Here is a 13,266-nt window from a genome sequence, read left to right as displayed (position 1 = left end):
GAACTAGTAGCTAATAAGAAGTGCCTAATGAATAAGTACTAGTACTTAATGGAATAGATACTAGTGGCTAAAATATAAAACCAGTAGTATGAAACTAGATACTGGTACGTTTTAAGGATTAAATGTAAAACCAGCTTGCCACAGTCTTATGGCTGATTGTTCATTCTGCTATCGTAGTGCTCTCTCCAATTCTGTTAACTTCATCTAAATCTACACAACACATTTGGTGTCAGAGCATGGTTTCCGTTGTGTACAATCAAGTTTGTAAACATTTACTCTTTGTATTGTTCTATACAGAAACACTGTTTTGGTCAAATAAAACAAGCAAATTTATGTGGTCAGTCGTTGACATGAAAGCATAATAAAGTTGCACTGGCGGACTTCACTGACTTTTCACTTCTTTTTTGGCATCAGTATTAAGGCCCGGTGTATGAATGGAAGAGGAGTTTGTGGGTAACGCGAACACATAGACACTAACCCAATCAACTGCATTCAAAAATGCCACAAATACATGACCTATATTGCAGAGAAAGAGAAGTACATAGGAAAGAGGGAACACGTCAGTTACCGAGAGTGGCAGTAAAGCGTTTTATATCCACTCTGAAAGGATTATCGGTCATATTTATTAAAACAAGAGTCTCTTTCTCTCTAATTGAAGTGCTTAGTGCTTAATGGTGTGGCTACAGACAGTAGCAACAACACGGCGGGGCATTCAAGTGGCTATGTAACGGTGATAGTTTGGCTGTGTTTATTGCTAGGCGATGGTCTCTAGGTGACAGCATCTCAAGGGAAGACGTAGTTGATGAGTAGCTGGAAGAGCAACAGCATGCAGAGGATGAGATAGTGGCGGCCGCTCAAGGACTTGCTCTCTTCTGCTGTCTTGTGCCGCGTGATCTGACGACCCAGTGAACTCAGGTTTCTGAAGATACAGGGATTGAGATGCAGGGATCAGTGTTATTAATAGATGATACTGAATAGCATATTGCTGAATGCAGTATGTGTCAGGCTGTACTTGCCTCTGGATGTCCTGCTGTGTTTTCTGTATAGCTGCTACCGAGGCCTCTATGAGGGCGATGTCCTTCACTTCTTTAGTGCATCTTGCACACTGCTTCATGAAGCCTGAGAAAGTCAAATAGAGACAAATAAAAAAAGCAATCTAAAGGCTTGAATAGGTTTTCAATTTTATTTTATTTTTTTAAATTTTTTTAAATATTTTATATATATATATTTGCTTTAAAATAGATATTTATTTAGTTTTATAGTGCTAATGCTATTTTTTATTTTTTAATGCAAGTTTTATTAAAAAATCTACTAGTTTATAATACTTATTTTGTTGTTTTCTGATAAATATTTTTGTTTGTTTGGTCTTTTTTTACATTTATCTTAATTTTTTTAAATATATTTTAGGATATTTTTTATTTCTAATAAATCTAATTAATATATAAAATTATCTAAAACATATATTTCATATGTTTTTAAAATAAATATTTTATTACATACTTATATTAATATTATATTAATTTAGTTGTTTTACCTTTTATTTTATTAAATATGAATATAAATTATATCATAAAATATAATTGTAAATATTTTTTATTTATTTTAAAACCCTTTATATATATACATATATATATATATATATATATATATATATATATATATATATATATATATATTTTTTTTTTTTTTTTTTTTAAATAAATATTTTAAATATATAAAATAAATATTTTATATTTTATTCTACAACAAATATATTTATTTTAGAGTAAAACGCTAATTTGGGAATACATTTATATTGTTTTATTATTTTATTTATATATTTAATTTATTTTTTTTTATCATGTGTAATCAGCCAATGTTCTAAAGCCACTTATTTTTTTCCAAGCTGTTCTCTGGATTGAATCAGTTTTTGTTCAGTTATTTAAAAGTTTAAGTGTCTAAATAATTTTTCATAAATGCAGTTAGTTTACTGTAATAATGTTTCCACTGCTAAAATGACATACTACCATAACAAAAATAACAATTCATCTAACTCTTGCATGCTTTTTAAAACATTTTCCTCGCTTCATTGTCCTCCTTCTGCTTCATCTCTAATAGCTGATGACTTTGCCACGTTTTTCATTAATCAAATTAAAAACATCAGTGCACAGTTTTCCACACCACAATCCGTCAAGCTCATATCACTAACAAACATACACTTATTCACGTCCTTCTCTTCACTCTCTGAGGCAGAAGTCTCCAAACTCATTTTTTCTAATCCTACTACTTGTACTTTAAAGAACCTTGGAGAGGTGAGGTGTCCAAGTCACAACATCTAACCACCGGGGTGCCTCAGGGCTCAGTTCTAGGACCACTTCTCTTCTCGGTCTACATGGCATCATTAGGTTCTGTCATTCAGAAACATGGCTTTTCATATCACTGCTATAGTGATGACACTCAACTCTACCTCTCATTCCATCCTGATGATCCGACGCTAGCTATTCGCATCTCAGGTTGTCTAATAGACATATCTTGCTTGATGATGGACCATCACCTTCAACTCAACCTTTCCAAGACAGAACTGCTTGTGGTTCCAGCAAACCCATCGTTTCATCACAATTTCACCATCAGGTTAGGCACATCAACCATAACTCCTTCAAAAACAGCCATAAACCTTGGAGTTAATATTGATGATCAGCTGACTTTTCAGACCACATTGCTAAAACTGTCCGATCCTGCAGATTTGCTTTATTCAACATCAAGAAGATCAAGCCCTTTCTTTCAGGACATGCTGAACAACGCCTTGTTCAAGTATTGTCTTGTATTTTCTTTTAATTTATTATACAAATATATACATATATATTAGGGATGTCCAGATCCGATCACGTGATCGGAAATCGGGCCCGATCGCGTGGTTTCAGACTCGATCGGAATCGGACGTTACCTCCCGATCAGGACTCGGATATATATATATTCTCATTAATTTTTAACACATCTTTTGTTATGCAGTGGCACAGAGTTAGACCCTTTTGACTCCACACAGAAACAGCGACGCGTGCGGCATGACATCACTTTGTTTTCAAGAGCTGGTGTGAATAAATATAGATTCAAACTCAAAGAGACATGATAGTTTGCGCATGACCTGATATTTCATTCAGACTCAGGATACAGCAAGATGAACATCACAGAGCGCTAAACTCTCATGCAGTGTGTGTTTCATTCATACTCGAAGCCGGAGCGCGCTCTCGCGCTGATATCAGGAAATTCCTAATGTGGACAAAAGCGTCCAGCTATGCTGTGGTGCTCACAGGAAAACAGAAACTTATGCAAACACGAAGACATTAATATACGAACACGACAATAAATTGTTCTTCAAGTCATCTCCAGCAGGTGATAAATAAAGTATGAAAAATGCAGTGCTGATTGACATAGTATTTATTACAGTATAGAAACTATTCTGCATTATTATGTGATAAACAGTATTTGTAGTATATAAACAAATCATTATTATTTGTTATTGTCCAGCATTTATAGATTTCTAAGCCAATTAAAAGCTAGAAATTAGAGAAAAATGTAAGTTGCCTATACTAACAGTCAGCTTGTTAAGGTTTTTTTTTTTTTGAAAGAAGTCCCTTCTATTCACCAAGACTGCATTTATTTGATCCAAAGTACAGCAAAACAGTAAGATTTTGAATTTAAAATAGCTGTTTTATATTTGAATATATTTCAAAATGTAATTTATTGAAGATCCTGGATCTGTTTTTTCGCTCTTCTTTATTCAAAATCAAATGACTCGGACTCGAGGACAAAAAAACCTGATCGGGACATCCCTAATATATATGTATATATATATATATATATATATATATATATATATACATTGTGTGTGTGTGTATAAATATATATATATATATATATATACATTGTGTGTGTGTGTATAAATATATATATATATATATATACAGTATAGAGCTCTAACTCTAGCTTGCTCTATTCTTTTTCTATTCAATCTGTTTTCTTTTTATTTATTATATTATTTAAAAGCCCATGCTACGTGTACTGTGTTTAAGCTAACTGAGACTTGTTATAGCACTTATATATCATTGCTCTTTTTGTTGTTTTTGATTGCTTCCACTGTCCTTATCTGTAAGTCGCTTTGGATAAAAGCGTCTGTTAAATGAATAAATGTAATGTAAATGTAAATGTAATGTACAGCATAAAGTCAGATATTTTTAGTCTGTTATAGTGGATCTGATACACTCTTTCATGTTTGAAGCTTCTGTAACAGTCCACAATCAGACAGTCAGACTATTTTAATTGCCAGAGGCACTATTTATTCACCTCTTGAACAGATGGAACAGATGGAGCTGTGTTTGTGTATGGCTTGAAGACTTGCCTTCATTGTCGGATGACTCATGGTTGGGCTCTGGTGTGCTGCTGCTGCTCTCTGTGTTCTGACTGCAGCTGGACGGCTGGCTGTGTTTGCCATTCACCCGCACCTGAGAAACACATGTCTGTCAGCCAAACACACCCTGAAGGGCCAGCGGGTCAGCTGCATAAATCCTCAGGAACCTGAGGGAGGAACCATCCCGCGTGACTCACCGTCTGCTGTCCAGCCCAGCTCTGGCTGTAGAAGCTTCTGCGTTGGCCCTTTGATTTCTCTTTCGTCTGGATGATGCCGTCTTTCTCAAACTGCACCAGACAGCGCTCGGGGTCCCATGGCTTAGTGCTGAGAACAGAATCAGGACCCGGAGATTATTAGCTACTGGAATACTGACAAACTTTTGGATTTTTAATTTGCATTTATTAACAACAACAAAAAAATGCTTGAAAATAAAAGCAATGATTTCTACATAAAAATCTATATTATAAAAACAATAAATGAAAGTTGTGTAATTCATGAATTAATACTAAATTCTGAAGATTAATTAAAAAACAATATTTATTAAATATATAAACTTTTATAGAATATTATAGTATTTAATAATAACAATAAATACATTTAAAATATTATATGTAATAAAATCTACAATAAAATTACACATATACACCATTGGAAATTAGAGCATCACTTAATTTGGCTTAAAATCAAATTTTTGCAATATTTCTGAATGATAATTAATATAAATGACATCAATTAAAATAGGATTATCTATCTATCTAATCTATCTATCACAGGATATATATTTATATTTATATACACATAATAAATTAATATTCATAAGAAATAACAAAAATATATACAATTGTATATAAATATGAATAACATTATAGTATTTATATATATAAATAATGTATATATAAATAATAAACTGCATAAAATTTCATATAATTGTTAATAATATAAATAACGTTATTTAATTTAATAATGATGATGATGATGATGATGATTGAATAAAATAACAACATATACATATATAATATTTACAATAATTCATAATTTAGTAATATATAATAATTATTCAAAAGTAACACTTTATAATGTCACATTAGATAACATTAATAATTGCCTAAACTAACATTATTAAAGAGCAATACTTTTGCGTTACATCTATTAATCTTTGTTAACATTCATTAATTGTTCATTGTTAACTCACTTCCATTAAATGTTAGCAGATAAAACTTGTGATTTGAATAATATACTAGTAAATGCAAAAAAAAAAAAAATGAACCAAGATTATTTTTCATTGTACAGTAAGTTCACGTTAACTAATGCAAATCACTAATGTTAACTAATGTGACCTTATTGTAAAGTGTTACCAGAAAAATAAAATAAAACACATATATGTCAATTTAGTTATTTTAAAGCGCATTATTTTTCTGTAGCGCTTGTGTCTGGTAACTGATGAGAGCCTCAGTGTGTTATTGTAGATGTACTCTGGGTATTTGTAGTGCCACTCATTGGTGTCTGTGCTGAAGGTGAAGAGGCGTGGGTTCCAGAGCTGCTCGGCTCGTTCTCGTTCTCGGACCTCCTGCCGCTGAGCCTCCTCCAGCACAAACTTCTCCTGCGTGGCTCTCATCTGGTCTTTATCTCGAATCGCTCTGGTCACATGCTGCCACAGCCTGCAGGAAAACACACCGGCAGTTTGCCATTAGAAGCTCAACATCTAATAACAGCTAATATTGTTTAGTCATAACGTATTTTACAGCTCTTTGATCTGGTTTAATAAAAACCAGAGAGTTCAGATCAGTTTGAATCAGGCTTATTGTTTGCAAAGTTGATTTAGAGGTCAAGATTAAAGAGATTTAAGAGTGATTTGTGAAATGTAGTCTTCATCAAGGTTTGACTGGTTAACTTTAGCAGTAACTTTAGCTCCTGCTGGTAGAGATCTGTAACTACACCTAAAATAAACAACAACAACAACGTCTTTTTGGCAGGCAAAATATACATTGAAAATATTTAATTTTTGTACATGTTTTACCAGAGCTTGAGTTTCTGAAAAAAAAAACAAAAAAAAAAAGGAACAGATTTCTGAAATAGATTTAGTGGCTTTTATGCAACATAAATGGTTTAGAAATAAAAAGCAATAACTGATCAATTTTAAGATTAAAATGCATAGCAAAAACTATATAAACCTAAAAATATTTTCAATAAATCATTACAATTATATAAATATGTGTCAGTTAAACACACACAGATACAATTATCAATTATTTATTCAAATCATATCAATATGTAAAATGTAATACCCAATAAAACCATTAAAATACAAAAACATAATGATCATTTATTTTTATAAATTCAAATAAGAAACGCATTAACCATAAATATAGTACTTAATATCACATATTAATATAATAGAGAAAATATATTACAATTTCAAAATGTAAACATATTACAGTATATAATACAACATTTATTTTAAATAAGTTATTATTTATAATATAATAATATATTTTATAGCATAAGATATATTTAATATACATTTGATAAAAATATATCAATTTAAAAAGTAAATAAAACAAGTAATTAAAATAAACAAAAAGGTGTATGGTAAATCACAAATCAAACTGCATATGGGTAATCTATTTTGCAGCACTCTCTGTCCCTGTTGTCTTGAGTGTTTTTTGTGATTGGTTTGGTGTTTTGGGTTTGTGCACCTCTCAGACTCGAACGCCTCCTGCTGGTCCACCTGCACCACCTGTCTCTTCAGCCGCTGTCTCCGTATGTCTGGACCGGGGTCCCACAGCACCTCCTGCCGGCCCGTCCTCTTCTCAGTCAGGTGCACTTTACTGTCCTGAGAAAGAGATCATGTGCTGTCAGCTGCTGCGATCAATCATGATCAATAAAGATCCGTCTTATCTTCTCTTATCTTTGAAGAGACACTTGAAGGTTTAAGCTACTGATGAAACGAGCCAAAAATACATAATACTTAAAATACTTAATGTATATATATATATATATATATATATATATATATATATATATATATATATATAATATATGTCATTTTATATAAAATATTTAGGAATTTATAGGGTATAAATGTATATATTTTTTATGCAAGTATTTGAAAGGATTCTCACCCAGTGCCCATCTACTGTAGCCAGAACGTCTTCACCAATACGGATCTTTCCAGAAATTTGGTTAACGTTGCAAGAGCTGCCAAGAAAAGGCTGGAACAGAGAAAAAGACAACAGTTGTAAGATTATAATAACAATAAAAAATTAAAATAGCTGCATTAATTCACTTTGGGTCTCCAAAATACCTTCAATTTGAACTCAAGTTCTGTGTAACACTGTGTTTTCTCACACTCGATGGTGATTTTCCCGCCAAGCTCTAATGTCATTGTACCATACAGAATCCCTGTGAGAAACAGACAATTTACATTTATTAATGTTTCACGAAAGCATTAACATTGACAGTTTTCTTATTATTAACTCACCTTATGTTGCTGCAAATAACTAGTAATATTATTTGCATATGATATATATAAAAAGAAAATAATAAAACAAATACACCAGTTACATCTAATATCCATTTTTTTTATAATAAATGATTTTTATTTTATAACTGTTTATGTTTCATTTGAATTTCTTAGTCTATGTTTTTTTTTTACTTTTTATAATAAAGACTTCATTTGTTTAAGAAAAAAAAATATTGACAGTTATGACATTATTTAATACGTTGATTATTCACCTAATGTCATTGCAAATAATATTAAAAACAGCAAATAATAATCCTAAAAAATATTAGCATATGTTTTTGGAATTAAATGAGGGTGAGTAAACAATGATAAAATAATGTCGCTTTTGTTTCTTTGATGATAAAGAATAATTACATTTTATTATTATTTACGGGTGTACTATATCTTTAGGCATTATTTAAAAATGAGCACATCATTTAATTATGAAACTAAGAGTCCATCACCTTTACAGTGAGCGTATGGCATTGTGATGATATACTCTTCATCTCGGGTCAGAAACAAGAGCCTGGCCTTTCCGTCGAGAATAGCAGACAGAGAGTTCCCTTTAAGAAATCACACTGAACTTAGAACCAGCATCACATAACAAGAGCACAGAGCTTTGAACTGCAGAATGAACCTTATATACCATAAAACTTGGATTTGGCCAGAATGCTTCCACTAATGCAGAATCCGTCCTTCCTATTGCTGATGTAGAAAGCTGAAACGGGAGGGTGATGAGAAACCTGAAAGTACAAAAGTCAACTGCTTATCACATGAGCTTATCAGTTTCCATTCTCATTACAAACAGAGCTTGTCATGTTTACAATGTATGCAGAGGAAGACTACAGACTACAGACATTTAGACAACCAGAAAGAGTCCACAAGCTTGTTTGAATGTCAGTGTTTTAAAATGCCACTTGGTTTGATCATCTTTATTTTATTTAGTGCAATGTCAGATATTTGAATTGTTACCACTTGATTCTAGAGTCTCACCTGCTCTGCGATGTAAAATGTACAGCTGTCTGTTTGTGGATGCAGCCAGCAGCATCGAAACATCTCTCCTAAAATAGGGTTGTATGGTTTCTTAAGACCCTGGAAGACACGAACTGCACAATTAGTGTTAATATTAATCACACACACACCCTAATGATAGATACATGCCTTAAGAAGTATACTTTTTTAAAGAAATGAATACATCTTTTCGGCAAGGATGCCTTAAGTTACAGTAAAGACATTTATAATGTTACAAAACAAATAAAATGATAACAATAAAACCAGGAAAGCAACTCAGTGCTGTTCTTTTGAACAAAAAAAAAAAAAGAATTCATCACTTGCACAAAAATAAAATATATATTAAGCTAAAAAATATTTCATGAGAAGAAAATCATCATAATAGAATGATTTCTGTGACACTGAAGGCTTTATTTGAATTTGTAATCGTATACATTTTTATTTTTCACTAAATATACTGTTTTGCTTCATAATAATAATTATCCCGTTTTACTGTATAGTATTTTATTTAATATTTTTGTTTTATGAGAAATACTTTTTTATTTTAGAATAAATATCGCTTATTCTTTTGAACTTAGTATTTATCATAGAAATAACTCAAAAATATGAAGCAGCACGACATTGATAATAATGAGAAATGTTTCTTGAGCAGCAAATCAGCATATTAGACTGATTTCTGAAGGATCACGTGACACCAAAGACTGGAAAATAAAATTACAAATTACATTTTTTTTTTTTTTTACAGTTTTTATAAAAAAATGATGTGCTTAGGAGACTTCATGAAAAAATGGTGGTGTTTTTATTTGAAATCCCAAAATATGCATAAAACCCATGTATGGAAACAGTGAACTGGCTCATTATTCTCAATCTAAACTTGCCTTTGGTTTCTTGTAGAAGCCGGACAGATACCAGCGCAAGACCTGCTTCATCCTGCAGTACGGGCTCTCCTCCATCACAGCCCTGAAACACAAATATACACCATTATCTCTTCTCCAACACACCTGATGAAAGCTAAAACCGCTAGTCTCAGTAAAGTGATAATGAGCTGCTCACTGGGACAGCAGGTCAGCATGATAGTAGTAATCCGACAGCTTGTCCAGAAATGAACGTGGCTCCAGGATAAATGTTGGCAAAACCACTTTAGACAAGTCCATCCCGGGCCTCAGCTGTTTCAGGAGAGTCCAAATCAAACCCTTATTCTCCTCTGTGACCGTCTCGACCTGGGACGCCTCACCAACCTATAATGACAGCAGAAAATATACAGTATACAGGTGCGTTTCTTCAGAGGAGGCAAGGGAGGAAGTGTCCCCTCAAAATATTGGATGAGAAAAAAATATATAAATGCCAATATATCAAAATATAACATGAATCACTTTGCGTCTCTCTCGACTCCCCTGAGCCCATTGAGTTTTAACAGATGCCTCCACCGCGATATGATTGGATATGACTGGTTCATGCGGTAAACTCAGCTTGTTGTGTTCATGCGCGTTCTGCTTTCACAAATCAGTCTGAATGAACAATATAATGGTGTTAAAGGGAAGACTTATTTAAAAAAGAAAGTGAACAACTCACACACTTAGATATAACCACTTTGTTACGTCAAAATAAGACTTGAAATGCCCTGAAAACATTATTTTTAGTAAATCTCTGTGTCCGTGAGCAATATTAACCAAGCTTTGATGCATGATTAACCGACTTGTTAAAAGTTAACTATTAAAAGAATACCTGAACCTACGTACACAAATCAAATATATTATTTAAATGGTTACTGCCTTGAGTTATTATTTTGGAATAAATGTGAAATGCTTAAAAACAACTTGATGAGATTCATACTTGGCTATAATAATCAGAGTATTGATTACATTGTTAATGTAAAAAATATATATTTTTGGTAGTGTAAGTAATGGTTATTTAACCAAGTACATGTGACTGGGACAAGAATTTACATTTGATAAAAAAAGGACTTTTCTTCCTTATTTCAGAACACCACGGACTATATATATACTTTGAATGCAGTTCAAGTCATTTTGGATAAAAGCATCTGATAAATGCATCAATATGAATGTAAAATATACTTATTCTCATTCATATTCTTTTGCATTAAAGTTGCTTGTGTTATTAACTGATTTAAAGGTGCACCAATTAATTTTTTTTTGCCTGTTTCACAGGCCAATAATACATAATTCTTTGATGTTATACTGACCCCTATTGGTGTAGATATAGAATTACGTTAAACCAAACGTTTTGTTAAAAATGCAGTCATGGAAATATCACATTCACAGGCATGATTAACCTATCCTGCAATGAAAACTGTTTAATATTCGGGGGTTAGTAAAATAAAGTGAGAAATACTCGGCTGGTCATGTGATCTCAAAATGGCTGCCACCATGAAGCGGACCACCCCATGTAGAATATAAAAGCTATTTCTAGACCAGAAATAGATAAAACAAACTTAATAACGGATTTGATCCTAAATTCTATGGATTTCATCCTATGTAAAAAGTGACAAACAAATTTTATTATATATATATATATATATATATATATATATATATATATGCTTTGTGATAATTATGACACAACAAAAATTATTCTTATTATTATGTATAATTCTCTGAAAAAAAGCACTAATTTGAGTGATTCATGAAGTTATATGCATTCAGGAAGATTTTTTTGTGCATATGGATGGATGTTTTATATATATTTATAGCAAAAACTATCAGAAATTGATCAGAACTCTGTGAGGTTCTGATTGAAGTTAATGTCGATAAGGTATTTTTTATATTTAATGTTTATTTATTCATATTTTTTTCTAAAAAAAAAAAAAAACTAATTCAGATAGAAAATAATTGGCACTCATTTTTCAAAAATATTCCACTACAATAATTTTTTTTGAGGCTACAATAAAATGTTCAACTGCAGCATCCATTTTTTTTCTTCAGTGAATAACAAATTAACCTGAATGTTTTTGTTACAAAAAAATTTATCAATTATACTGTCATGTACATCGCACTGTACCTGATGTAAACAGTTTGGTGCCAAAATCTTTTTCAATATTTTATTACTTTTATGTCCGTTAGGTCCTTCAGTAGTTTATGCATATCGTTTTTGAGACAGAAATTGTTTGCAAGTAATTCATGCATTCAACTAATTTAAGTGCATTAGACCTGATATGAATGGTTCCAGTGGCAAACATATTGTTTAAAATGTTCAATTGCAATTTTTTACAGAACAACAAAAATTTGGCCAATATTTAACGCATCAAATTTAGTCATATTTTAGTTTAAGCAAATCATTTTTTTCTCAGATATGTTTCAAATCAGACAATAATTTGCATCCATTTTTCATGATCCACTAAATTTTTGCTGAAAATAACAACAACCAAAAAAAAAAAAATCAATGAATTGTTGTCTTGTTTAATGCCGACTCAGAAGTTTTATTCATTTCTTTAGGTTTAAGCCAAAAGAAAAGTCCTCCGGGAACATTTTAATTGATTAACACAGTTTCTTTTTGTTTTAGCATGTCTTCATCGACATGACCGTGTTTAATGTCACCGCATTAACTAGCTCTTGTTGGACAAAGCAGTTCATTCAGACCAAACAGAGACTGTGATGAAGCCATATTAATTTATCACCTCTCCCATCTCTTCATGGGCTTCTTCAACAAACGCGGTGGCCTGCAGGCACACGTCATCTGATGGGTCCAGATCGCTCTCCTCCGTCAATCTGCCACCGTTCTCATTGGCCGCATTGTCCGAGTCTTCATGCGCCTCCCTCTCTGATTTGTCCGAGTTGGCGTCGTTCTCCATATGGTTTTCCAACATGGAGTCATTCAACCTTTAACAAAAACACACAAACGAAACAAATGACCATGTGAGATTTGATTCGGCAGCAATTAGTCCATTCTATTAATTCTATACACATTTAAACAGGTTTTTACATTTACATTTATGCATTTATTAAATGTTTTAATCCAAAGCGACTTACAGTGCATTCAGGCTAACATTATTTACCTAACATGTGTTCCATGGGAATCGAACCCACAACCTTGCGCTGCTAACGCAATGCTCTACCACTTGAGCCACAGGAAGAACATTTTTATTATGTATTCTTTAACTTTTATTATTTTCTTTAATACAAATTGTTTATTCTGCTTTATCTCGGTGAGAATTGTTATTAGGTTCATGTTCAAAGCTCGTCGAGATTAGTTGCCAAAGCAAAAAACCACATGATGGCCATTTTCATGAGTAATTTGACTGACAGGGCCGTTACCATGGTCACCAGAGGTTCATTATACGAGCAGGAACGTTATTTTCTACATTTCTGCAATAGGCAACGCATCTCTAAAGAGAAATATGAATCATCTAACT

The 13,266-nt window shown here is 32.2% G+C and overlaps 1 protein-coding gene across 2 annotated transcripts in view; it reads right to left on the bottom strand.

The window, feature by feature from the left end:
* Nucleotides 1–246: 246 nt before the first annotated feature.
* The window catches only part of LOC132133183 (oxysterol-binding protein-related protein 5-like), a 47,837-nt gene continuing 34,817 nt past the window's right edge, over nucleotides 247–13,266 (bottom strand). The window contains exons 9-22 of one of the 2 annotated variants that reach the window (XM_059545933.1): nucleotides 12,532–12,733; nucleotides 9,951–10,135; nucleotides 9,776–9,857; nucleotides 8,880–8,978; nucleotides 8,533–8,629; nucleotides 8,351–8,449; nucleotides 7,689–7,786; nucleotides 7,507–7,596; nucleotides 7,081–7,217; nucleotides 5,857–6,042; nucleotides 4,582–4,708; nucleotides 4,376–4,478; nucleotides 1,017–1,119; nucleotides 247–919 (exon numbers count right to left, since the gene is read on the bottom strand). In XM_059545933.1, the coding sequence (XP_059401916.1) occupies nucleotides 784–919; nucleotides 1,017–1,119; nucleotides 4,376–4,478; nucleotides 4,582–4,708; nucleotides 5,857–6,042; nucleotides 7,081–7,217; nucleotides 7,507–7,596; nucleotides 7,689–7,786; nucleotides 8,351–8,449; nucleotides 8,533–8,629; nucleotides 8,880–8,978; nucleotides 9,776–9,857; nucleotides 9,951–10,135; nucleotides 12,532–12,733 (1,744 nt within the window). In that variant the 3' untranslated portion in view covers nucleotides 247–783. Of the gene's footprint in view, nucleotides 920–1,016; nucleotides 1,120–4,375; nucleotides 4,479–4,512; nucleotides 4,709–5,856; nucleotides 6,043–7,080; nucleotides 7,218–7,506; nucleotides 7,597–7,688; nucleotides 7,787–8,350; nucleotides 8,450–8,532; nucleotides 8,630–8,879; nucleotides 8,979–9,775; nucleotides 9,858–9,950; nucleotides 10,136–12,531; nucleotides 12,734–13,266 lie in introns of those variants that run through there. The other variant, XM_059545932.1, reaches the window with a different exon arrangement.

Source organism: Carassius carassius, chromosome 50 (genome assembly GCF_963082965.1).
Source record: "Carassius carassius chromosome 50, fCarCar2.1, whole genome shotgun sequence".
NCBI lineage: Eukaryota > Metazoa > Chordata > Actinopteri > Cypriniformes > Cyprinidae > Carassius > Carassius carassius.
The sequence above is the reverse complement of the archived record's forward strand: the minus strand, read 5'-3'. Positions and strand labels throughout refer to the sequence as shown.